This window comes from Heptranchias perlo, chromosome 2, assembly GCF_035084215.1.
Source record: "Heptranchias perlo isolate sHepPer1 chromosome 2, sHepPer1.hap1, whole genome shotgun sequence".
NCBI lineage: Eukaryota > Metazoa > Chordata > Chondrichthyes > Hexanchiformes > Hexanchidae > Heptranchias > Heptranchias perlo.
In genome coordinates, this window is record NC_090326.1 from 127,059,735 (window position 1) to 127,087,239 (window position 27,505).

The window sequence follows — 27,505 nt, forward strand, 5'->3', positions numbered from 1 at the left end:
ACTTTTCCTGACTAAAGCTTGTGAAATTTGACCTTTACCCTTCTTATAATTTTGAAAAACTCAGCACAAACTGATAGAAGCTAAAGAAAAATACCCCATCATTACGTTAGACTGCAGAATCTAAATTCAGTTCATATCCTCATAGTTCTGAGCAAAAATACCAAGCCCAACCTTTAGGAGAGGCTAAAGCCTTCAAGTACAAACTTTAATGAAGACATTAAAAGGCACAAATGATAATTCAGTGATACATTCAATCATGTTATTATGAAATATGTAATTTTTACATTTTAAAAAGAAACTGGTAAAACCCTTGCATTAGATTTCAGAAATATCAAGTAACTGAGAAAAAATGGCATATATGTTTCAAAATCTCATTGAAACATATAAATCTCATTGAAACCTATAAGATTACAAGGGGGCATGACAGGGTAGATGCTGAGAGATTGTTTCTCCTGGCTAGAGAGTCTAGAACTAGGGGGTATAGTCGCAGGATAAGGGGTCGGCCATTCAAGACTGAGATGAGGAGGAATTTCTTCATACAGAGGGTTGTGAATCTTTGGAACTCTCTGCCCCAGTGGGCTGTGGATGCTGAGTCATTGAATATATTCAAGGCTGAGATGGATAGATTTTTGGACTCTCGGGGAATCAAGGGATATGGGGATCGGGCAGGAAAGTGGAGTTGAGGTTGAAGATCAGCCATGATCTGATTGAACGGCGGAGCAGGCTCGAGGGGTCGTATGGCCTACTCCTGTCCCTATTTCTTATGTTCTTAAAACATTTTCAGATGAAAGATTTTCAGAAAGCATTTTGAATAATTTTTAGGGAAAATGTACTCGGTGGCAATTACACAAGTTTATAATAGGCAAAATTGATACTAAAGTATGATGAAAAGAGTGACAACAGGAAGTAAGGTTTTGTATACAGGAAGTACTTGCTGATATAAGATTTGTAGTAATGTGTGTGTGTGTGTGTGTATATAAAACGTCTTTAAAGTTCAAAGATTAAATAAACACACTTGTAACTGTGGTTCTCAGGACCTATCAGCTCATTTATCTCATCTTAAACATTTTCTGCTTCAAGTTGGCATCTAACCAACAGTTGAGAAAAGGTAAAATCTGGATGGTTCTAACAGACTCCAATTCTGTATTCCAAATGGTATGTTTGACTGACACTGAAAACCTCCGATAATGGTTGAAAATTTTTCTTGTGAAACACTAATAAGCAGATACATAGATGCCAACATCAATGGTTGGCATTTATGCATAAAATATATATGCCAGTAAAGGGGAAGGGCAGGGTTTGATTAAGTGTACTGGGGGGAGTTTGTCTTAGTGTGTTCATGGTACTTTCAATAGTTGTTTTGGGCTGGTGGTGTTGGCTCAGAGTAGGGATTTGAATTTGTGGGACAGGCTGGATGGACCAGTGGGCCTTTTCCTGTCCGTCATTGTCATATGTTCATGATTCAAAGCACTTAGGCTTTGTTCAAAACAGAAAGCAGAGTGTTTGAACAGTGGCCATCCAAGTCATTTCCGACAGCTCATGGATTTTGGCCCAAATTATTATTTTGTTTGGGAGCAGGTTCAAATGTGCACACGTTTGGGGAGGCATTGTAAAAGTTACAAGGAGTGAGTATGTTAACCATGGGGTTATGATATGGGACTAGTAACACAGAGATTGTGAATTTCAATCCCACCATAACAAGTTGTGACATTCAATTCAATAAATCTGCAAATTTGTGGCATAGCACCAGGAAATGACTATGAGAGCTACTGGATTGTCATAAAAATATAACTTTCATCAATGTCTTTCACCCATAACCAGTCTGGCCTACATGTGACTGCAGTCCCATTCTGCATGGTTGACTCTTAATTTCCTCAGGGCAACTAGAGATGGACAATAAATACTGCATATAATAGTGCATCCCAAGAATAAATAAAAAAATAATTTTCAACAGCTATTTTATGACCAGCTCATTCCCATTGGAATATTATTAAATGCCAAAATAATTAAACATATTCTAAAATCAAGGCCATTTTGGTATAAGAGGGCAGGACAAGAGGAAAACACAAATAAAGTTTCATTTTTCTCTTTATATTCAGAGTATTTCTTGAAATGACATTCTAATTTCTGTGACAGTATAATAATGGAGAAAAAATGAGTACTAATGTTTTTAAAATGCTTCATTAAATGCCTAATTTGAATGGATTTTATTTGGTAAGGATTTTATTTAAATATACTAATTTTAGTGGGTTCAATCAATTTGATTCAATCTATTTGCTTGGATTCCCCAATGTATTTTACAATAAACAGAGTAGTAGTAAATTCGCACCACTGGAGTACTTTATGTCTTTTGCGAGGAGGCTTTCAATGTTCGCTGGCTGATTCACAGCAAAACAAGTGTCAGTAGCCAGACAAATGCAACGTGATCCAAGTGCAATGTTGTCCAAATTCCTGCTCCCTTCCAGTACTACTTCTTTCAAAAAGACCAATCTATCTAATTAAAACTTTTGCATATAGCGTGCGTTACATTTTCAATGTGTAAGTATTACAAATATTATATCTGTGAGGCCTATAAGGTGTGTGTTATTTTATCTTGAGGCAGTCATTACTTGTATATTACTTGTACATTTGCTGTATTAGAGCAATGCCGAACTACTGTCAACATATCGGAAACCCCACTCCAGGTCCTGGACGACCTGTGAGCAATGGCACAGGAAATCTGTATTAGCCAAGAGTATATAGAATGCTTCATTATTTCTCTACTAACTGCACAGGAGCAGTGTATAACATGCAGAAGGTCTTTCATTTCAGTGCTGTTGATAATCATTAAGTTGGCATTTTTAAAAAAAAACATAAAGACACAAGGGTGTTCTGTTGAAAGGTATGTAGAAGTAGAGGTGTGCTGCTTTCATGCAGAATAAATGGAATTTCTCTGAGGAACTTTGATAAATTGAAAGGCATTTGCACCTTCTCCGCTGCCATTTGTTACTGTCTTCATATCACAGCTCTTCTAATGGGGTACTATGGTGAAGCAAAACGTAAAAAAACAGCTTTACTGTCTCTAAATTTTTCATACAATTTTTTTAAAGTCTTAAACATTAGGAAATCATAATCAAGAACTAAGTTATTAACTAGCACTTACAACTTTTTTGGTGCCTAACTGCCCCAGTAAGTAATTTTGCAGTCTGCTTCAAGGCTTGTTTCCATAGAAAAAATCTGCATATCGAAAACTGCACTGAAACGTTTCCTAACAAATGTGTTTTCTGCAATGACATTGAAGTGACTCTGACCTTGCAGCGTGCTTTGTCTATGATAATTCCCATAATTGAGCTCTAACAATAACATTTTCCTCTGGTGCAGTATCTTGGTTCTGATTTGTTTGGGAATTCTTTTGTTTCGTACACTCATTTATTTCATACACTCACTTGGAGTAAAATGGAGATGCGGCAGGTGCTTGTCTCCATTCCCAGTGCAGTGTAAAACCTTATTGTCTCATACAGAGCTCAATACTACCTCTAATTAGAGAGTGAAGGAATGGTCCAGAATGTAGGACTGCACCCAGACTTCTTTTCCAGATCAAAAGGACCTAATGCAGTGAAATAGAAAAAAAATCACTGGACTGAACAGAGAGAATGTCGAAACTGAGTCAGGATGTTATGACTCAAGCCCCACTCCAGGACTAGAGTACATAATCTCAGCTACCACTTCAGTACAGTACAGAGGGAGTGTTGCATTGTTAGAGGTGCTATCTTTCAGCTAAGACATTAAATCGAGGCTCTATCTGCCTGTTCAGGTGGATGCAAAGTATCCCATGGCAGTATTCAAAGAAAACGCTGCTCTCCCACTGTCCTGGCTAACAGTCCTGCCTCAATCAACATCACCAAAATAACTGGTCATTCATCTGATTTGCTGCTTGTGGGACTTCACTGTGTGCAAATTGCTGTGTTTGCTTACATAACAACAGCATCTTCCCTTCAAAAGGTAAATCATCTGCTGTGAGTCACTTTGAGATGTCCTGAAGATGCGATAAGGTACTTTACAAATACAAGCTCTTTTCTATTTAACTGCAAGATCGTTCAATAAGTGTTTCGTACTGCCTCCAGCTGATTCCACATAAACAGATGTTCATGGGTTAAATCAGTTATAGTGGCCAGTCGCACAAGTATCAGAACCTAGGATGGCAATGGAGCATCTACTGCCTGCACACCCTGTATTGTAACATCATGTTTATTCTTAGGTTTTTCCTGAATAATCACTTGCTATTAGATTAGAAGGCACTATTCTCTAATTTCTACAGACCCAGCCTTGCCAGCAACATACTTGCTTGTGAAACAGTTTCAGATAGATTTCAATCACATGCTCACCGCAGTCATAAACAAGAAAAGATATTCTATCCATTTATGAGTCTTCAGATCACATAGTGCTTGCTCTTTTTTATATTTGTACATGTGAAAGCAATTCAGTTTCAGTGGTGTGATGCAAATTAGGAAGGCTGTGTCACTGTTAGTATTTGGAGATGCCCGTCAGCAGTTATTCTGCAACTGACAAATCGTTACACCACCACTTGGAGTTGGCCTTGGTTGAATATGCTTCCGAGCAGTTTTAAATGGTGTCAGGAAAATGTTTCAGAACAGTTTTGCAAAAATAGCTGTACAACACCTCTTCCATTTTAACTCCCCCCTTGTGAAAACCAGGCAGAATAGTTGAAAGTGTGCAGTGCCTTTTGTGGCTGGGATAATACCCCACAGCTATTTTGGCACCAGGTGGTTGAGGCCCTGATTCAGGCAGATGCCTCATAAATATATGCAAATCAGGGCCCTATCACCCTGATACGTCCCTGAGGTAATTCTAATGACCTGTTGGCTAGAGCGCCAACCATGTGGCCAGTAAAACTTTCCAGAGAAGAAGCAGAGATCCCTCAAGGTAAGTACAAAACTTGTCTCTGTGGGGCCATGAGGAGCAGGAATGTTGGGGCCTCTGCTGCCCCAGGCTCCCCTGAGAAAGGTGGCTGGCCAGAAATGTTAATAAGGCCCAGTCATTAAAATCGATTGGGCCTCCCACGGCAACTCCCAGGCAGGAAGTCCGGCTCCTCTTCCCTGTTATCCACCCCATGGTGAAAATCCCCACTATGGTGTAACAGGGGTATTAATTACCATTTGAATGTGCGAACACCATCACCTCCGAGTTACACATTATCCTGACTTGGACATATCACTGTTTCTCCAGCATCACTGGGTCAATATTCTGGAATTTCCTACCTAGCACCATCACCACAAGAACTGCATGAGTCAAGGAGAAGGCCCATCACCACCCTCCCAGAGCAATAAATGTAGACTTCCCAGCATCGCCCACATCCCAAGAACAAATTTTTTAAAAAATTATCACTTGTGCTTAACTGTGTAATACTGATGAGGGCCGTATCCAAAGTAGAAATGTGAACTGCTTTAAATTGAGCATTTTTAGATCAATTTTGAAATGCCAAACCTGAGCCAGCTCTCATGCACCAAAGTCTGTAAACACTGTGGTGGTGCACATGCAGAGAATCCTTGCTAACATCCATCAGAGCATTTGCAGCAGCAGCATTAGCGGCTCACTGAAAATTACACCACCACCCATACATTTGAAAAGGCCCTGTGACTACAAGGGTGATCACTTTCTCTTCTCTTCTTGGCCCCTATATTCTCCTCAGGCACTGTTCTTCTCTCTTCCAAAGCCGTTGTCATCACTCCCTCCTCAAAAAAACCCACCCACAAAATCTCTGCCGTTACTTACTACCATCCCATTTCTAACCTTCCTTTCCTCTCCAAGGTTCTTAAACGCATCGCTGTTAATGAATACGGTAGTTTTCTTCCAATTAAAAGGAAGTCTATCCAATATTAAAGAATACGTATACGAGAGTCTTAAATGCCAAAAATAATTGTTTGTCAAAGAAAGAGTGAGTTTGTCTTTTGGCTTACACTCCTTTATTAAGTTCAGCATGGAGAGCAGTTGAACAGACTACAATCAAATGTAGATGTGCGTTCTTTAATTCCAGTCTGTCTCTGGGTACAATAGAGACATCACCTTCAGTATTGTACTAAAAACTAACAGCAAAGTGTGGTCTTTTTATGTTACCTTTCTTTATACTTGGTCACACCTACCAAAACCCATTTAATATGCAGAGACTGAGTATCTCTGTTCATCACTCAAGCACTATTTAAAAACACCTGGCTTTGGAACGATGTTACCTTTTCTTACACAGAACACGGTGTCCTTATTTACTTCCCCTTATCCATGTCTCAACATGCATCACTTTTAAAAATTTTATTGCTCCCTCTCTTCTCTCAAGTACTTAACACAATATAAGGCCACAAAAAAGTAATTAAAACAATTAATACAATTATTTAAAACTGGAGATAACATGTGGAATTGAATGGGCAAAATGCACAACTACTTATTAGGCTTCTGTGTGAAGGATTTATTTTGTGACATTGTGGGGCCCAAGAGGCACCAATAATCTATCCCCAATTTTGGTCATCCCCGGTTGGTGTGAGGCAAAATGTCACGTTGATTGACAAACCACATAAATGGTGTAATGCAATATCTTCCTCTCTTCGAATATGCCATGTCAGTTCTCCGAGTTCCATCGATCGACCTGTAGAGAACAGTTAGGGGATTCTTCATCCAGGGTAAAGCCACCTGCTAGTGATGAGCTCAACAGCACATCACAGCCGACTAGCCATTCCTGGAACAGCAAAAGGTATCTGGGGCATTCCAGATTCCTTCATTCCCACTAACCAATGTCCTTAGATAGTTCACAAACTCCTCATGTATCTCTTCTTCGCACCTTACACCAAACCATATTTCCATCTAATGTCCAGATTTATTTTAATAAAATTTGGGATCCAATTGTTTACTAATGCCATTTAACCCCTTTTTAGATCGGATTTAAGTAAACAAAAAACCTTCATGCACAATTGCCTTCGAGAGCAGTTGTTCCTTTCTAAAAAACTGTTTAACTATTACGAACAACATCCATTGGCAAAACAAAACCATTGGGTAAATGTAAAGGTCAAGAATATAAGACATTATTCTATGACACAGTGCCTGACTCAATGACTTCCAGTCCATTTTTACTTGGGTTATTCTCTATTCCCGGGCAGGTCATCTCCATATCCCGGTCAGTAACATTCTGTTCAGTCTCATCTAAGATGTTGCACCAATGCCGCACTTTTTCTGTTGTCAGACAGCTTATTCCTTCCTCGTTACGATTCACATTGCGTTGCCAAGTTGAGGATGACAACCACCTCCGTGGTGTACACGTAACAAAGAAAGACCAAAATGTTATATCTGTCCTTAAGCAGCAACCCCGCTCTTTTTTGTAGGGCTTGCACTGGTCTCCGTGATACCAGCTCTACAGTTTTTGCATGGCCGATTTCAAATTGGTTTCTCCTAATTTGTCCATAACCTCATGGAATCTAGCCATCATTATTTCCTATTTCTTCTTCTGCCATCCCAGTAAAATAGCATGTTCCTTCTTGGATTTGACTTAACCTATTAAAAGTTTTCCCGTACAACAATAGCCTGTTCCTTCTTGGATTTGGCTTATTTGGAGGTGATCAATCTCCTTTCAAAATTTTCCATACAACAACCACCCCTTCCGTGAAAGCTATAGAGGATGTATAACTAGTATAGTCGTATCCTGGCCACTATCACGTTATAAAGCTATACAACTTTGTTACACTCTTATTTACGTACTACTCACATGTGAAATATGTTCTTTTTCCTAAGTCCTGTGGTTCACAAAGCCGTCGCACATTTGTTGACAGTTTTTTTTTATTCGTTCATGGGATGTAGGCGTCGCTGGCAAGGCCGGCATTTATTGCCCATCCCTAATTGCCCTTGAGAAGGTGGTGGTGAGCCGCCTTCTTGAACCGCTGCAGTCCGTGTGGTGAAGGTTCTCCCACAGTGTTGTTAGGAAGGGAGTTCCAGGATTTTGACCCAGCGACGATGAAGGAAGGGCGATATATTTCCAAGTAGGGATGGTGTGTGACTTGGAGGGGAACGTGCAGGTGGTGTTGTTCCCATGCGCCTGCTGCCCTTGTCCTTCTAGGTGGTAGAGGTCGCGGGTTTGGGAGGTGCTGTCGAAGAAGCCTTGGCGAGTTGCTGCAGTGCATCCTGTGGATGGTACACACTGCAGCCACAGTGCGCCGGTGGTGAAGGGAGTGAATGTTTACGCTGGTGGATGGGGTGCCAGTCAAGTGGGCTGCTTTTTCCTGGATGGTGTCGAGCTTCTTGAGTGTTGTTGGAGCTGCACTCATCCAGGCAAGTGGAGAGTATTCCATCACACTCCTGACTTGTGCCTTGTAGATGGTGGAAAGGCTTTGGGGAGTCAGGAGGTGAGTTACTCGCCACAGAATACCCAGCCTCTGACCTGCTCATGTAGCCACAGTATTTATATGGCTGGTCCAGTTAAGTTTCTGGTCAATGGTGACCCCCAGGATGTTGATGGTGGGGGATTCGGCGATGGTAATGCCGTTGAAAGTCAAGGGGAGGTGGTTAGACTCTCTCTTGTTGGAGATGGTCATTGTCTGGCGCGAATGTTACTTGCCACTTATCAGCCCAAGCCTGGATGTTGTCCAGGTCTTGCTGCATTCGGACTCGGACTGCTTCATTATTCGAGGGGTTGCGAATGGAACTGAACACTGTGCAATCATCAGTGAACATCCCCTTATGACCTTATGATGGAGGGAAGGTCATTGATGAAGCAGCTGAAGATGGTTGGGCCGAGGACATTGCCCTGAGGAACTCCTGCAGCAATGCCCTGGGGCTGAGATGATTGGCCTCCAACAACCACTACCATCTTCCTTTGTGCTGGTATGACTCCAGTCACTGGAGAGTTTTCCCCCTGATTCCCATTGACTTGAATTTTACTCGGGCTCCTTGGTGCCACACTTGGTCAAATGCTGCCTTGATGTCAAAGGCAGTCACTCTCACCTCACCTCTGGAATTCAGCTCTTTTGTCCATGTTTGGACCAAGGCTGTAATGAGGTCTGGAGCCGAGTGGCCCTGTCAGACCTCAAACTGAGCATTGGTAAGCAGGTTATTGGTGAGTAAGTGCCGCTTGATAGCATTGTCAATGACACCTTCCATCACTTTGCTGATGATCGAGAGTAGACTGATGGGGCGGTAATTGGCCGGATTGGATTTGTCCTGCTTTTTGTGGGCAGGACATACCAGGGCAATTTTCCACATTGTCGGGTAGATGCCACTGTTGTAGCTGTACTGGAACAGCTTGGCTAGAGGCGCAGCTAGTTCTGGAGCACAAGTCTTCAGCACTACAGCCGGGATGTTGTCGGGGCCCATAGCCTTTGCTGTATCCAGTGCACTCAGCCGTAGGTATGGTAGGCCATTTATCCCCCAGAGCTCGTCCAGCTCAAGTCCATGGTGATGTCGGTCTTTACTATCCGTCCGGTGTCAACCGCCCGAGGTGTTTTCGAAAAGCACACATGAAGATGCCAGGGCTGGCTCGCCAATGTTAAAGAATACGGTAGTCTTCTTCCAATTAAAAGAAAGTCTGTCCAAAGTTAAAGAATACATGTACGAGAGTCTTCTTAAATGCCAAAAATAATTGTCAAAGAAAGAGTGAGTTTGTCTTTTGGCTTATACTCTTTTATTAAGTTCAGTGTGGAGAGCAGTTGAACAAAGAAAGTACAATCAAATGTAGAACAGGCACTCTTTAATTTCAGTCTGTCTCTGGGTACAATAGAGACATCTCATTCAGTATTGTACTATGAGCTAACAGCAAAGTGTGGTCTTTTTATGTTCGCTTTCCTTATACTCAGACACGCCTCCCGAAACCCATCTGATATGCAGAGACTGAGTGTCTCTGTTCGCCACTCAAACACTATTAAAAAACACCTGGCTTTGGAACGATGTTACTTTTTCTTACACAGAACACTGTGTCCTTGTTTACTTCCCCTCATTTATGTCTCAACAGTCGCTACCTCTCAGATCGATGCTCACCTCTTCCGCAACTCTGTTTGATTCCTATCCCACAGCCCTAACCAAAGTCACCAACAGCATTCTTGGGGACTCTGACCATGGTGCATTATTCCTCCTCATTCTCTCTGCAACATTCAAAACAGTCAACCACACCATCCTCCCCAACACCCCTTCTCTGTTGTCCAAGCCAGTGGAATTGCCCTTGCTTGGTTTTACTCCTACCTACCCAATCATAGCCACAGTATTTTGAACAACGGCTTTTCTTCTCACCCTGCACTCTCATTTCAGAATCCCTAAGACTCCATCCTTGCTCCCCCACTCTTTCTCTCATGTAAATGCTTTATCTTGGCAATATCATCCAATGACATGGGGTTGGCTTCCACATGTAATCCAACGACACCCAACTCTACTTCTCCATCATCTCTCTTGACTCCGCCACTACCTTTCTTGACTCCTCTGCTGCCTCTGTGCTGTTAGAGTGCTTAGATGACATCTAGTCTTGGATGAGCTGTGATTTCCTCCAGCTAAACTTTGGGAAGATCAAAACCACCATCCTTGGCTCCCATCACAAACTCCATACCCTCCCCACCAACTCCATCCCTCTCCCTGGCCACTGTCTCAGGCTGAATCAGACTGTTTGAAGGCTCATCATCCTGTTTGACCCTGAGCTGATCTTCCAACTGCACATCCTCTCCATCATAAAGACTGCCCACTTGCATCTCCGCAACATCGACCGTCTCCTCCTTTACCTCAGCCTATCTGTTGCTGAAACCCTCGTTCATGCCTTTGTCATAGCCAGACTTGATTACCTCAGTGTTCTTCTGGCAGGCCTCCCACCCTCCATAAACTTAACTCATCCAAAACTCTGCTGTCCATATCCTGTGCCATACCAAGTCCCACTCGTCCATCACACCCGTCCTCACTGACCTACGTTGGGTCCCAGTCCCCCAGTATTTCAAATTTCAAATTCTCATCCTTGTGATTGAATCCTTTCATGGCCTCACCTCTCCCTATCTCTGTAACCTCCTCCTGTCCTACGATGCCCCCCCCCCCCACTTCTCTGTTCCTCTGACTCCGGTCTCTTGTGCAACACCCTCCATTTGCCTTACCATTGGCTGCCTTGCTTTCAGTCAACTAGGTTTCACTCTATATAATTCCCTCACTAAACCCATCAGCCTCTCCACCTCCCTCGCCTTCTTTAAGACCCTCCTTAAAACCCATCTCTTTGACTAAGCTTTTGGTCACCCCTCCTTATATCTCCTTCTTTGTCTCGGTGTCCGTTTCTTTTTGATTATGCCTTTGTGGAGCGCCTTGGAACATTTTTGCACATTAAAGTCGCTATATTCATGCAAGTTGCTGCTGCTGTTATTCTAGTGTGCGCTGTCTGTCCACTGTCCGTACTTGGGAGGTGGAACTTGCTGAGTGCTGGTAGTCTATTTTGGGCTACCTTCATATATTTCCTGTTTGGAGCACGAGGAGGAGGACAAACAGAAGCCACGTTTGGATGCCAGGAAGGTGTGGCATCATAGAAGGAAAGGGGCACCTGTCTATTATTACTCTTGGAAAAATGTATCAGTACAGCAAGACTTTTCTCTAATGTAGAGGAACAATGCCTTCAAAGGTTTAGCTTCCTCAGGGAGGTGGTCAGAGAGCTCTGCGACCTGTTACATGGGGATCTGCAGCTACAATCCTGGGTAGGAATCAAGCTGCCAGTGGGGGACTCTTAACGCTTTATAGTTCTGAGCTCCGTTATCAGATTGATTGAACCCTTCGAATCAAAATTCTCATTAAATTCACTACTTTTATACCTTTCTGTTACCCCTGCTATGTAACAACTAATATGTCTTCTCCATTAAATAGTTGACCAAAAGTTACCTTCCTATATTTATTATCTTATCCTGATACACCTAATCGCTGTTTGACCATGAGCTTTTGTTAACAAGTTACTAATCTAAGTGTGCTTTTAAATCTCAGACTATATGAATAATGGGTAATTTTATAATACCTCTATTGATTGACAGGGGTAAGATGTAAACATCTTGCATTCCACTTTTTCATGCTCCGAATCTATTTCGTGAGTTTGCCAGACTATTCTAATTAAGTCTCAATGGGCTAGTATCTAGCAGTACCATGTCCTCTCTCTCCCGGTCCAAGCTACTTTGGTGGAGATTAAGCCATTCCATGTCTAAGTACACACGGCCAGCACAATGCAACTTTGAATGGCTCATTAAATCAGTTATTGTTCCTTTGATCGCCCCAAACATTACTTGAATAACTGGTAATTCTAGAGCTAATACATGCTGATGAGCACTGACCTTTGGGGATGCATGCCTTTATCAGACCAAAACCAATCCAGACTTGCCCAACAGCTTTGGTGACTAGATAACCTCGGACTAATGTACTGATACACTGTGTGCTAAAGTTCGTACTCTACATTTTAACTCTTTCTTACCCATGTCTCCTTACATCATCTATCAATGTGCAGCTTGTATGTCATCATGCAAGTCACTGTCAGATTTTCAAGTTGCATTCATGATGCCTTCGTTTTGACAGCCTACAGTATCAGCTGTTTTTGCAGATCCCAGCAAGTGAAGGGCAGACTCCTATAGGATCATGGGTACCCACTGCTGCCTTGGTTCATGGTAATATAATAAGGCCAGGCCTCCACTAGGGCTATTATCAAAAGCACGATTAGCAGGTGAGGGGGCATACTGCAATATTATCCATCCAAATTTGCCCAGATCATAGTGGTATGCTCCATTCTTCATAACTTCGCAATCGAACGAGGCATTCACTTTAAGGAGGAGCTGCAGCAGAAGCCCTCGCAAGAGCAGCTGTCAAACAAAGTAGAAAAGGCCAAAGAACTCGAGGAAGCAGCACCATAAGGTGTTTTGATAGCTGGTGAGACCGTTGACAGGCCTTGGTTCAGTACACTTTTTCTGAGCACTCCATCCTTCCCACTCCAAAGGCCGTTTCCTTGTTCCCTAAAATAAAAGCAAAGCCCCAACTTTTCCTACAACACTCCCCTTCTCTCCCAGCAACATACGGTCTGCACGTTTTTGTCCCTCACCTCTGCAATGATACTCTGCTAACTCAGCCAATAATGCACACAACTTTTTTTTAAACGAAGGAGGAAGAAATGTCTCTCTCCCTACTACTTGCCACCACAGTACTTCCCCTTCCTAACAGTTGGTGTGTGCTGTGCTCAACCTCCTATTCCAGTGCTTCATCTTTGTACAATCCCCGTGTAAAGAGACTGGGAAGTTGATGTGAACTGTGTTCTTGGCTGTGAGATTGAGGGTTGCTCTCCATTTCCATCTCCCAATGGGCCAGTTTCAGCCTGTGGTACTTACATTGGTGCGAGGACAGCTGATTTCCCCCACGCCGCCTCCTGCAGTTTTCATAGGATCATGGGAATTGCTGGACGAGAAAAGACCAAAGTCTATCTAGTTCACCTTCTACTATATTGGATGTCGCTCGATACAATGATAATGGGGTTGTTGATCAATCATAGCAATCAACTTCCATCAATTAGTCCACAACTGACACAGACATGACGCGAGGAATACCCCAGTGGTGGAGAGCTTTAGGAAACATAGGTCCAAAGTCACCTATTTCTCCCCAAGCATGCTATACTTGCCACATGTCATGGGGGCTTGACAGGGTAAATGCTGAGAGGATGTTTCTCCTCATAGGGGAATCTAGAACTAGGGGGCATAGTCTCAGAATAAGGGGTCATCCATTTAAGTTGGAGATGAGGAGAAATTTCTTCTCTCAGAGGGTTGTGAACCTTTGGAATTCTTTGCCCCAGAGGCTGAGTCATTGAATATATTCAAGGCTGAGTTAGACAAATTTTTGATCAGCAAGGGAGTCAAAGGATATGGAGAACAGGTGGGAAAGTGGAGTTGAGGCCAGAATCAGATCAGCCATGATCTCATTGAATAGCGGAGCAGGCTCGAAGGGCCAAATGGCCTACTCCTGCTCCCATCTCTTATGTTCTTATGTCTCAAATTACTCATATACTGTATCCTGATAAGTCATTGGGGAGGTGGGGTAGAATTTTGTAGAACACCACTCTCCTGGGACTCCAACTGTAATATGAATGCGCCTTTAAGAGCTGTACACATAAGTACATTTCCATTGGTACCCAGAATGAATTTGCTAAGCATGTTCTCTCAATCTATCGGTCAGAGCAATGCAAACTCTATGCAAGTGAAATGTTTGAAACTCAGTAGCACAAAATCAAAACAAAGTTGTCAGTGTGTTGACTTGTAAGTCACTGCATTCAGTGTCCTTTGTGACCACTAAGGAGTTGGGTGATCAGATGCTTTTCCCAGATTCAGTCAAGCCATATGTTTGCTCCTCGATATAAAATAAAAGTGACAGCCAAGGGGACGAGTTTCACAGCAGTTTAATAGCAATATAGTGGGGCAGGTTGTATGACCTTCACTCTGATACAAACCTGACATAGTGAAGGACCTGTTAAGATCATGTTATTGACTAATTTTATTGGACTACAGGTGGTCAGATAGCTATAGAACTACTAAACGTGTATCATTAAGAACCAGCAGACCTAAATTTTAGAGCACATGGATCTAATAAGAGCACTGTTGTCTTGCATTGGAATATCCAATTAAAACTGAATGAAGAATGTCCATTTAGGACAATTAGGTATTCCACTGTCATAACTATTGCTGCTTAAGTTTAGCTTTTTTTGTTTTATTTTTATTTTTGGGATGTAAGTGAGGCCAGAACTGTCACATTTATTACCCATCCCTAGTTGCTGTGAGAAGGTGGTGGAAGCTGCTGCCTTGAACTGCTGCAGTTGTTGTGATGGTGCTCCCTCAATGGTGTTAAGTAGGGAATTCCAGGATTTCGATCTAGTGAAGTTGAAAGAACAATAATCTATGCCTACATTGCTCTGCAAATTGCCAGTAAGAGTGGGAAGCAATTTATCATAGTATTGTATGATACAGGACAGAAGGAGGCCATTTGGCCCATTGTGCTTATGCCGGCTCTTTGAAAGATCTATCCAATTAGTCCCACTCCCCTGCTCTTTACCAAAAACACTATACATTTTTTCCCTTCAAGTGTTTATCCAATTCCCTTTTGAAAGTTATCATTGAACCTGCTTCCACCACCCTTTCAGGCAGTGCATTCCAGATCATAACAAAACTGCGTAAAAAACAATTTCCTCATATCGCCTCTGTTTCTTTTGCCAATCACCTTAAATCTGTGTCCTCTGGTTTCTAACCCTTCTGCCACTGGAAACAGTTTCTCCTTATTTACTTTATCAAAACCATTCATGATTTTGAACACCTCTATCAAATCTCTTAACCTTCTCTGCTCTAAGGAGAACAATCCTAAGCTTCTCCAGTCTCTTCACATAACTGAAGTCCCTCATCCCTAGAACCATTCTAGTAATTCTCTTCTGCACCCTCTCTAAGGCCTCGATATCCTTCCTAAATTGTGATGTCTAGAATTGAACACAATACTCCAGCAGAGGGCTAATCAGTCTTTTATAAAGGTTCAGCATAACTTCCTTGCTTTTGTACTCTATGGGCATCATTTTTACATGGAACATAGGAACATAGGAACAGGAGTAGGCCATTCAGCCCCTCGTGCCTGCTCCGCCATTTGATAACATCATGGCTGATCTGTGATCTAACTCCATATACCTGCCTTTGGCCCATATCCCGTAATACCTTTGGTTGCCAAAAAGCTATCTATCTCAGATTTAAATTTAGCAATTGAGCTAGTATCAATTGCCGTTGAGGCGGAAAGGGAGCGGGGAAGAAGATAATCGGACATGAAACCCGGAAGTAAAGTTGGCGGGTCACCTTAATCAGGGCAATAAATTTTTCTTTCGGGTTTCACGCCTGGCAGCCAAAAGATTGGTGGATGCGGCCAGAAGACGTGGAGGAGGGGTCGGACGTGAAGGTGGGGGAAGTCCCCGTCAGGGGGATGCCACCATCGGGTGGGTCCACCATGGCGGGCCGATCGTGGGGTTCCGATCGTGCAGGCGAGCTTGTTGGGCCTGTTTAAATTTCATCTGCCACGTGTCCGCCCATGCCACCAGCCTGTCTATATCCTCTTGAAGTCTGTCACTGTCCTCCTCACTGTTTACTACCCTTCCAAGTTTTGTGTCATCTGCAAATTTTGAAATTGTGCCCTGTACACCCAAGTCCAAATTATTAATATATATCAAGAAAAGCAGTGGTCCCAGCACTGACCCCTGGGGAACACCACTGTACACCTCCCTCCAGTCCGAAAAACAACCGTTCACCACTGCACTCTGCTTCCTGTCCCTTAGCTAATTCTGTGTCCATGTTGCTAATGCCCCCTTTATTCCATGGGCCGCAATCATGATGATAAACCTACCGTGCAGCACTTTATCAAACGCCTTTTGAAAGTCCATATACACCACATCAACTGCATTGCCCTCATCTACCCTCTCTGTTACCTCATTTAAAAACTCTATCAAGTTAGTTAAACACAATTTGCCTTTAACAAATCCATGCTGGCTTTCCCTAATCAATCCACCCTCGTCCAGGTGACTGTTAATTCTGTCCCGGATTATCGTTTCTAAAAGTTTCCCCACCACTGAGGTTAAACTGACTGGCCTATAGTTGCTGGGTTTATCCTTACACCCCTATTTGAACAAGGGTGTAATATTTGCAATTCTGCAGTACTCTGGCACCACCCCTGTATCTATGGATGTTTGGAAGATTATGGCCAGTACCTCCGCAATTTCCACCCTTATTTCCCTCAGCAACCTAGGATGCATCCCATCCGGACCGGGTGATTTATCTACTTTAAGTATAGCTAGCCTTTCAAGTACTTCTTTATCAATTTTTAGCCCGAGTATCTCAACTATATCTTCCTTTACTGAGATGTGGCAGCATCTTCTTCCTTGATGAAGACAGATGCAAAGTACTCATTTAGTACCTCAACCAACCCCTCTGCTTCCATGAGTAGATCTCCTTTATGGCCCCTAATCGGCCCCACCCTTCCTCTTACTACCCATTTACTGTTTGCATGCTTGTAGAAGACTTTTGGACTCCCTTTTATGTTGGCCACCAGTCTATTCTCTTACTCTCTCTTTGCCCCTCTTATTTCCTTTTTCACTTGACCTCTGAACTTTCTATATTCTGCCTGGTTCTCATTTGTGTTATCAACCTGACATCTGTCATACGTCCCTTTTTTTCCATTTCATCTTACTCACTATCTCTTTTGTCATCCAGGGAGCTCTGGCTTTAGTTGCCCTACCTTTCTGCCTCATGGGAATGTGCCTAGACTGTACCAAAACCATCTCCTGTTGCCCACTGTTCAAGCCAATCTTTGATTCCAATTTACCCGGTCCAGATCTGTTCTCATCCCATTGAAATTGGCCCTCCTCCAATTGAGTATTTTCACTTCACAGTGGTCCATCTCCTTTTACATAACTGTTCTAAACCTTATGATCCTATGATCGTTGTTCCCTAAATGCTCCCCCACTGACACTTGCTCCATTTGGCCCACCTCATTCCCTAGAACCAACTCCAGCAATGCCTCCTTCCTCATTGGGCCGGAGAATTGCAAATGGCAAACTTTGATTTCAGCCTAGAGAAGAACAAAAACAAACGCGTGCTTAAAATGAGAATATTTGCTTTGATTTTTTCATCAACTGAATCTTCTGTTCAGTCTTCTGAATAATGTATTGCTCTACTGTGGAGAAATCTGATTTATAAAGCTGCAGTTGTTTTTCAGCAGTAGAAGACTGCTATTGATTTTCTTTCCAGTAGTGTATTCTAGACAAACTGACCTGTCCTGAATGGCTGTGATACCAAACATTCCCAAAATGCTGCTAGCCTTTTTGTGGCTTTACCTATTTGCACTTTCAGGGAATTATATATTTGAATCCCAAAGTCTTTCTGTTTATCCATACACTTCGGGATCTTTCCATAGAGTCCATACTCCCATTCCTTGATCTTCTTTCCCAAAATTTCGTCTTATATCACACACCTAAATTTTTCTTACAAACCTTTAATGAGATACCTTATCAAATGCCTTCTGAAAATCCATGCAACTTACCCCTGCAGCATTCCCTTTATCAAATCTGTCACTTCAGGACTTCAATGGAAAGTAAAATTGGGCGGTGCGTAAATTGGACGACTGATCTGATGGTGTCAGCTTCCAACTGGGTTAAAGATATTTTAGGCTTCATAAATTAGGAGCAACATGGAGTGAAGATGTGCATAAATTGAACTAGTAATGTTATAACTTTGGTAGTCCTGAATGCTGGAAAGAGATTTTTGTAAATCTTGCACAGCTTCAATTAGAAAAGAAAGAAAGAAAATTCTCTCAGATAAAGAGATGTGGGGTTGTTTAGGTTACAAGACTACACACACTTATTGCACTGGATCTGGTGCAGACAAGCTTGGAGCTGCAGTGGGATATTTTGTATTATTAAAACTCACTTGTTTGTTGCTCCACATCTCTGTGTAGAAGAATGCCCAACATCACAAGGATGACATGCCTGGTTGCTAAATTACAAATTGTAATTACAGCATTTGTTGCTTATTGTGACTGTCAATGGAGACCCAGATGCCTTTTAATATTCATTGATAGAGCAATCAATCCCGCTGAATAGAACAGAAGTAGTGCTTTGATGTGGCCTTGTGCTTTCCACATATAGCAGTGTGAATTGACTTTGTGTTTGTTTTATCAGTTTACCAAAATAATTCATGTCTATTACTATAGTCCTGAAGAGTTAGATTTCCTGGTCAAACTTACAGGGTTAAATTGACTTCAATTGAGATGTAATGTTTGATTTAATTTGCTTCTTTTCTATATTCCTTCTCAATGTTAAGGGTAAACATAATTGTTATCACTTTTTAGTGCATCTACAAAAAGGCTGCCGAGGAACATAAATAAGCAGCAATAATCTCCCACTTCTACATACTGCTCCTTGGCGACATCATACAAAGACACGGGGGGTAATTTTAACCCCCAAGAATGGGTAGGCTGAGGCTGGGTGGGTAGCAAAAATTGTTGAATTCAGCGGGACCACATCCCAGCTCCAACGAGCCCACTTCCGGGTTTAACCCTGGTGCGTTAGGATGTGTGCGCAACAGAAAACCGGAAGTCCCGTCCCCACTTAAAGCCGGTGGGCCAATACCTAAAGGGCAGTGTACCTCATTGCGATAATTGAGTTACTTAATTTTTTGTGTATTAGAAATGTAAAACAAATTTAACCTTACATGTTCGGGTTTCCCATCGCTTCTGATTCACGTCAGGTGAAAGCAGGCGGGAAGGGCCGGATCCATGAGGTGAGTGCCTTTATTGAACTGCTTGTGGACCAGGATGAGCAGGAGTGCTTTATCCAGGCCCAACAAGCTCACCTAGTGCGACAGGACCCCCGCGATCGGCCAACCCCCCTCCGATGGTGGCCCCCCCCACCGATGCTGGACTCCCGCCTCTCCCGTGGTGGACCCCCCAATCTTCTCCAAGGCCCATCTGATGTTGTCCACATCCCCCCAACCTCTGATTTCTTCCATGGTCCATGATCTGTCTCTCCCTCCCTTCTCTCCGATTCATGGCTCCTTTCCCTCCCGACAGGCAGCCTGCCTGTCAATTTGGTGCCTGGCGCGTGGGAAACCCAGAAGCACAAATACTTACCTTCAATTGAGTTACGATTGCAGAATGTGACGCACTCACTTGACTTCCGCACGTGCTGGGTTCCAGGCTCCGAGCTAAAATCATGCCCATGGAGTCAGGTTTCACAGGTATGCTGCAAACACCAGCTCTACCTCTCCACCATGTCTCTTGACCCTTCCACTGCCTCTGTATTGTCAGACTGCTTTTTCGACATCCAGTCTTGGATGAGCCACAGTTTCCTCCAGTTAGACAATAGGAAGACTAATGCCATTACCTTCGACCCCCACCACAAACTCCGTAACCATGCTGATTCTATACCCCGACCACTGTCTTAGGTTGAACCAAGGTTTGCAACCTTGGCATCCTATTTGACCCTGAAATGAGCTTCCAATCCCATATCCTCTAAGTAACAAAGACTACCTACTTCTAACTCTAATAAAAACAGAAAATTCTGGAAATACTCAGCAAGTCAGACAGCATCTGTGGAGAAAGAAACAGAGTTAATGTTTCAGTGACCTATCGTCAGGACTGGAAGAACTCTGTAACATCGTCCACCTCCGCCTGTGCCTCAGCTCATCTTCTGCTAAAATCTTCATCCAATTCTTTGTCACTTCTAGACTCGACTGTTCCAATGCTTTTCTGGCCACGACCGTCCTCCACCCTCTAGAATCTTCAACTCATCCGAAACTGCATATCCTGTGCCACACCAAGTTCCACTTGCCCATCACACCAGCCCTCGACCTACATTGGCTCCCGGTCCCCCAAAGCCTTGAATTTAAAATTCTCATCTTTCATGGCCCAGCCCCTCCCTATCTCTGTAACTTCCTCCAGCTGTACAACTCTCTGAGAATTGAATTCAATGAATCTGATCATTTTGGACTGTCACCATGAAAAATGCTGGACTGTTGTAAAAATCCAAGTGGTACACCAAGGTCCTTCACTGGTGACTCCTGGGAAGTGATTTTCCATGGGGACTCTCCGAATTGTCCACCGTAAATTCAGTGGAAACCCTGAGAAAAATGGCTCAATGGTCACTGAAGGACCACCGCCACCTTCTCAGGGCAGCCAGCAATGATCAATAAATGTGGCATTGCCAATGTTGTCCAAATCCAAAAGACTAATAATGATGAAAAAAATAAAGTCACATTATTTGTGTCAGCTTCGCTCAGTTGGAGCGCTCTTGTCTCTAGATCAGGAAGTTGTGGGATCAAGCCTCACTCGAGGACATGTAGTATATAATCTCATTTCATTCAATGTTGAGGGAGTGCTGCATTGTTGGAGGTGCCGACTTTTGAGCGAGATGTTAAACCAAGGTTGTTAAATGTGCCTGTTCAGGTTGATATAAAAGGTCCCATGGTACTATTTAAAGGAGAATGGGGAATTGTCCAACACCACCAAAATAGATTAACTGATTATTCATCTCATTTACTGTTTATGGGACCTTGTTGGCAGCTGCATTTGCCTACAAAATAAGTGACTGCACTTGAGAACTAATTCACTGGTTGTAAAGCGCTTTGAGATATTCTGAGCAAGTGGTGAGGTTCTATTTAAACGCATGTTCTTTCTTTATTAAATAACTTTGGTTTCAAATTAATTCTAAATATGTTTTCTCCTCCTTGCCCAAGTATCCAGTACTCAACCCTGAAGCATTGTATCACACCTGGAAGATAGATAGCATTGGATTTTCATGTTATAAAAATCATATTTGCCAATCTTATTCATCTATTTGCAGGAAAACACAGACCATAACTACTATACATCAAGAGTATATGGGCCAACAGACCCAGTAACTAGGGAACTATGGGTAAACATGGATCAAATGGAAAAAGATAAAGTGAAGATTCATGGGATCCTATCAAACACCCACCGACAAGCTGCAGTAAGTGTAATGTAACTATTAAAATCAAATAAAGCAAGTCTCCAAATTGATTTGATGAATTTAGCTGATTCATTTCGAGCACATGATCACATTGTTTCAGGGTCAGTGCAGGAAAGGTTACATTTCTTTACAGGTAGGCTAAACTCAAATTAATTTCTTTCATTGTACATATACATATATCATTATAAGGTGCCTTTAACATAGCAAGATGCCCCAAGGCAGGTGACCTAAAGCATGGTGAAAGATGAGACTTCTGAAGGTGGAGAGAGATGTAGCCAGGTGGAAGGATTTGGGAATAGAATTCCAAAGTGCAGAGTCCTGATAACTAAAGGATGGTGGAGCAGAGGACGAGTCTGCACAGTGTACGATTAAATGTTTTATAGCTAAGGTTTCAGTTCTTTTAGTAAGTTATCTGTATTGTGCAAATATGCTACAATTCTCATCTTCAGTCGGCTAAATATATTCTAACAGTGCACCAGTTCCAGCTCCTATCACTACTCATCTTTATAAAATTACATAAATGAGGTTTAATGATGATACTCTTAAAAAATCTGATGAATGCCATTTCTTTTATTGACTAATATATTTGATTGCTTCATACAGAGAGTCAATTTGTCCTTCGATTTCCCATTTTATGGCCATTTCCTGAGAGAGATTACTGTGGCTACTGGCGGTAAGTCACTTTTGTATTGTAACAGTAAATTTCAGATGATAAGTTAATCATGTGAACAACAGGAGCTGAATTAAAACTGCCTTCTCGTACATTGACAGAATGCCCCTTTTTTTTCCTTCAGTATTGATGTTGATACTATTGGCAATTGGCAGTGCATTGAAACTGAGAATTTACTTTGGGGACGAATTTCCTCAAGGCTTCTCCCCGTTTACCACCACAATCTTGGGGGAAACCCCGTTTAGGTGCATAAATGGGGTTTCCGCCAAAGTTACAGCGGTGCAGTGGGAGAAGCTCTGAGGAAATCCACTCCTATAGAATTTTTACCAGCCTTTGAAGAAGTGAGACTTTTATCCTAGATTCAAATCAGGTCTGAGAGGTGAAAAGCAGTCTTCTGATGCACCAATCTCTTTTCTCCATGTGAAGCTCTACTCCACCTCACTGAGAAACGATCATACTTGATATGTGTGTTCCAAAACAAAACATGTGCAGGTTCAGGTTTTAAATGAGTTGAATGTTGTAGCTGTTGATCTTGATCTTTGTCTTGAGGATATTCTTGCTGACCATCAATACTTTATTAAATTTTTTAAATTCTACCAGAGATTTTCTGAGTCTGAGGGGGAGGGACGGGGATCGGACGATCGGGGTCGGGGTCGGGGGGAGAGGATCAGGGTCGGGGACAAATGATTAGGATCGGGTTCGGATGATCGGGGTGGGAGGGGGGGTCAGTACAGATAGGCTTGTTGGGTCTGGGGGAAGCACTCCTGCTCCGCCGGACCCACAAGCTGTGCCAGAAATGCACTTCCCTGCAGTCTCGGGCCGCCTTGCCTCCTTTCACGAGGCGTAAAACAGAAGGCCCGGGAATCCCGGCCACCCGGGGTTGATATGGGGAATTAGTTAAAAATGGAGGCCTGAAGCCTCCTTGAAAGGCTTTAAGGCCCGATCCGTCTCCTGGGAGCGAGTTGGCCGCCCGCCCCTTGTCCCGCCCGCCCCTTGTCCCGCCCCCCTCCCCCCGAAAACCGTAAATCGGCGGATTGTAGGCGGGTTGGGGGCAGGTCTGAAATGGTGGCAATTTTCAATGGCCCCCAACCTACCTAGTTTTAAAATCAAGCCCATAGTGTGGTACAGTTCCACAGATATTGGCAGTGCTCCTAGTACCTTGCTAGCTAAATGGCTAGCTTTGAAGATCGTTAAAGTTGATCGGGTATTTGACTACAAGGGAAGGGGGACATCACAACTGAGCCCAATTCTGTAATTGCCTAATGGGTACTTTTCAGCCACAGTCAGTGGATAAACACTATACACTGATCAGAACTGGCTTATTTTTTATGGGGTAGATTTTCAACCTTTCAAAAAGACCACCCACCTCTAGTGGTTTCAATTGGTTTCCTGATCTCTTGACATTTCACAATGTAGTGTTAAGTCAATCTGAGCCAGCTCCACAGATGCTGCTCTGCTAAGTGTCTCTTAAGTGTTTTATGCATCTTTGGAGTTTTTCCTTTATTACTGTGGACATCACATCCTGCTTGGTCTTAACTGCTGGTTTCTGTTGTCCATGTAAACCAACCTCATGTTTAATGATTCTGGTGGTGGTAAGGACAGTGTATATTTGTTGAATATAACTGTAGCAAAAAGCAGGCACTAGTATGAACTATTGCCAATGTTTGATAAGAAAATAAATCTACTTTAATTACTTAGGTTTGCATTTTTTACTAGTAAATGTAATTCAAGAAAAATAAGTAGTAGTTGCTATTTTATCAGGACATTGAAATGGCAGCATGAATCTTGTACTAATGTGAAACTTGTTCATCCAGTTCTTTAACTATGGTACATCATTACACACTAATTATTATAATATGAATCTTGTTAATGCAAATGAGGTTTAAAATTGTTTTAAGAACATAAGAAATCGAAGCAGTAGTAGACCATATGGCTTATCGAGCCTGCTCCATCATTCAATAAGATTATGACTGATCTTCGACCTCAACTCCACTTTCCCGCCCGATCCCCTAGAGTCCAAAAGCATGTCTGTCTCCGCCTTGAACATATTCAACGACTCAGCATCCACAGCCCTCTGGGGCAGAGAAGTCCAAAGATTCACAACCCACTGAGTGAAGAAATTCCTCCCCATCTCGGTCCTAAATGGCCGACCCCTTATCCTGAGATTATGCCCTCTAGTTCTAGCTTCTCCAGCCAGGGAAACCAACCTCTCAGCATCTACCCTGACAAGCCCCCTTTTAAGCTAAGCATTTTCTGGAGAGTTATTACACTAACAGTTAAATATTGGCTGTGGAGTTTTTGCTTTGATCAGTAAAACCACTGCCAGTCATAAATCGTGGTGAAGTTTTAAACCGATTAATAAAAGCAGTCAGCAAACTGATTAATGCAATGTCGCTGTCACTGTGGTGTTTCTATGAAGTGCTGCAGTGGTCAGAATTTGAAGGGAAGCTTTGATTGTGGACTGTGGGAGCAATGCATATTTGAACTTACTATTTGACAACATTTTAGGCCTTTTATAATAATCCAAATAAAATCGATAACACTGGTTTGGTGACAAAACCTGTGTGCCCCATGAGGAAAGGTTTAGTGACAGGCAGAGAAGTGACTGGTTATCAGCAGTTGGCAGACAGTTTGAATAATTCCTCAGGCCACTTATTTTCATTCACATATGGTTAGAACTTAAACCTTGAAGTGACCCTGCCTTGTCAATCTTCAGAGTCCTGTGTGCAATTTAGAAGTGAAATTGCACTGGTCCACAGAGAATTGGCAGCAGCTTACTTCACAAAGAAAAATAAATGATGGAGTTGTCAGGTTATTTAAACATTTTTATCATTCTGGTAATTTTTCTTCACTTAACCCTGCAAAATATATATTGGGAGTGTTGCAACTCAATTAGGTTGATAGGAATTTAGAGTGAAATTTAATCTAAAAGAAATTGTCAAAAACAAATTTGAGATAAATAAATTATAAATTGCTATGTTCATTTTAAAATATGTTTTCTGTTCAGGCTCAGAAACCTGTTGTTTTAAATGTTAAGCATTGATTTTATTTGCTTAGCTTTCTGTACATATGAAACCATTTCCTTTTCCTTGGCCTGCATAAGCTGAATTATGAAGCGTCCATGAATCTTATTTGAAGGCCCCACGTGATGTTTTCAAACTGAACAAAATATATTTTTTTGGTTCCCTGAAATTAATACAGCCAAAAAAATTGTTCTTTTCTAAATGAGGCCACTGCCTGCGCAATAGGTTTTGAGAGTCTACGATAGTGGATGTTTGGAATGGACTCGCAGCAAGAACAGTTGAAGCTGAGATGATTACCATCTCTAAAAAGGAGCTTGGCAAATAGCTAATTGGGAATGTGATTGAACCTTATTGGAATAAGTATAGACTAAGATGAGTAAATATTCTACGGGACACAGTGGTTCCTGTGCTGTTATGATGGGAGCGGAGATTATTGTCTAGGTCAGCAGGCCATGGTTGAACAATGAACATGAAAGGTTGGATGAATATTCTGCAGATTGCTTGATAACTGTTGTCCAAAAGGTATTGGTGCAGAACATTTCCTTGTGACATTAAATGCATGAGGTAGAGTCCATCATAGAGTAGATTGAGGTGGCAACTTGATCAGCTAGATGGCTTTTATTCATTCCATATTTCACGTTCTTGTTTTTGCTTGTGGCTCATTAGTTTTAATGTGGTTTACAAAATGTAAAAAATGCAAAATTGCAACATTTAGCAGTAATTTTACTTACTGACTAAGTACGTGTTGTCAGTATCTACAATTGGATTGTGGACTTTTCCAAATATGAAGTTTTGCTTGCCAATGTCGCTGTAATTCAATTGAACATAATGTCCATCAATAATAATATTCCAGTGAAAATGTGCACAATTTTTAAAAACAATCTCTTGTATCTTAATTTATTTAAAAGGGAGGAGAAATTCAACTTGAACTCTGCGCGCCGGTCCATGTAGGCCTGATGCCTGAGCCAGATTTGGCATTGGGCCTCATTTGAATGGAAGTTACAAGCTGCGAGCACTAAAGTGGGTGGAAAGCAGCTGTCAACTTGCGGAAATTCGGGCGCCCCTTGACTGCCCATTGACACTCGGGTAAGTGTCGGGGCTGGGATTCCAGGGGGGAATCTCATGGTACTGAGGTGGGGGGGTGGAGAGTCCGGGGCACAGGAGGCCTGAACTTTCCTTGTGGGTCCGAAGGAGCACCTCTGGCCTCTTGGCCCCTTAAAGGAAAGTAAGAAAAAACTCACCTTCAATGGCTTCTTCTGCTTCCGGTCCTCTTCTCATTTGACTTTTCCTGGCAGGAAAGCAGCAGCAGCTTCCCTACTCAGGTCACAGTTAAAATCGCAGCTAGGGCCCAATCGAGTCATTGGACCCCAATCTGCATATTTAAAGAAGGACCCGACCAACTTCAGGTGGGTGCCTTTACCACCTGTTCAGATGAGCAAGTTCAAATTGAAGATGGCAGGATCCAGGCAGAACCTTGACAGGTAAGCCACCTGGTTGATCTTAGCTATCTACCCGCCAGGTTTCCGCTGGGCGCATAGCATTACAATCGAACCTCTTGTTACAAATGCTTCTACAAACTAGCAATACAGTTTTCCACTTGTTCTGACACTGGGGATAGAATGTGACCATAAATGAAAGCGGCAGCCTCACATGAATGTTGCTTCATGCTATGAAATATGCTCGAATGTAAATGGAGTTAATTCCAGAGCACCGGAAGCCCTGGCATATTAAAATAGTATGAAGTGATTATGTAGAAGTGGTTCTGTAAGAGATAAAACAACATCAGTTGTTTATCATGGTGCTGCTGTTGCATCAAATACGATGTTTTTCTTCACTGTGAAGCAGCACTTGGGAATTGTAAAAAAAAATCCAAGAAGCAATAGAACTCCCTTGCTAACCTGATCAGTAGCACTATCAAAATCACTTCAAAACAACAACCTTTTGAATTTGAAAGGTTAAATTTCAAATAAACTTGGAAACAAAACAAGTACAGAAGTGAAAGAAAATAGACCCTTATATCATTCTAGCACAAATAGATTTTTGTGGTTTACAGTAATATTTCCTGATCTGAATCCATTTGGGTCCCTAAACCTACTCTTCTCAACACTTTACAGAGTATTTTATATCTATATATATTACACACATTTCTACTTTTATTTGCTTTATGGCTTCTGATCTCTACAGCATTCAATTGGGGTAAAAAAAACTGTTCATCACTTCTGAACTAATGCTGCTGTGAGGTTGGCTGTTCGGGGATGGATATGGCTGACATAGGTGTTAGACTGATAGGCGATCACTGGCATAGGTAGA

At 42.3% G+C, this 27,505-nt stretch overlaps 1 protein-coding gene across 1 annotated transcript in view; it reads left to right on the plus strand.

Moving 5' to 3' along the window:
• plxdc2b (plexin domain containing 2b) overlaps positions 1–27,505 on the plus strand; it is a 390,151-nt gene that overhangs the window by 189,231 nt on the left and 173,415 nt on the right. Inside the window, exons 4-5 of the mRNA XM_068007092.1 lie at positions 21,356–21,502; positions 22,106–22,175. Of these exons, the coding sequence (XP_067863193.1) occupies positions 21,356–21,502; positions 22,106–22,175 (217 nt within the window). The remainder of the gene's footprint in view (positions 1–21,355; positions 21,503–22,105; positions 22,176–27,505) is intronic.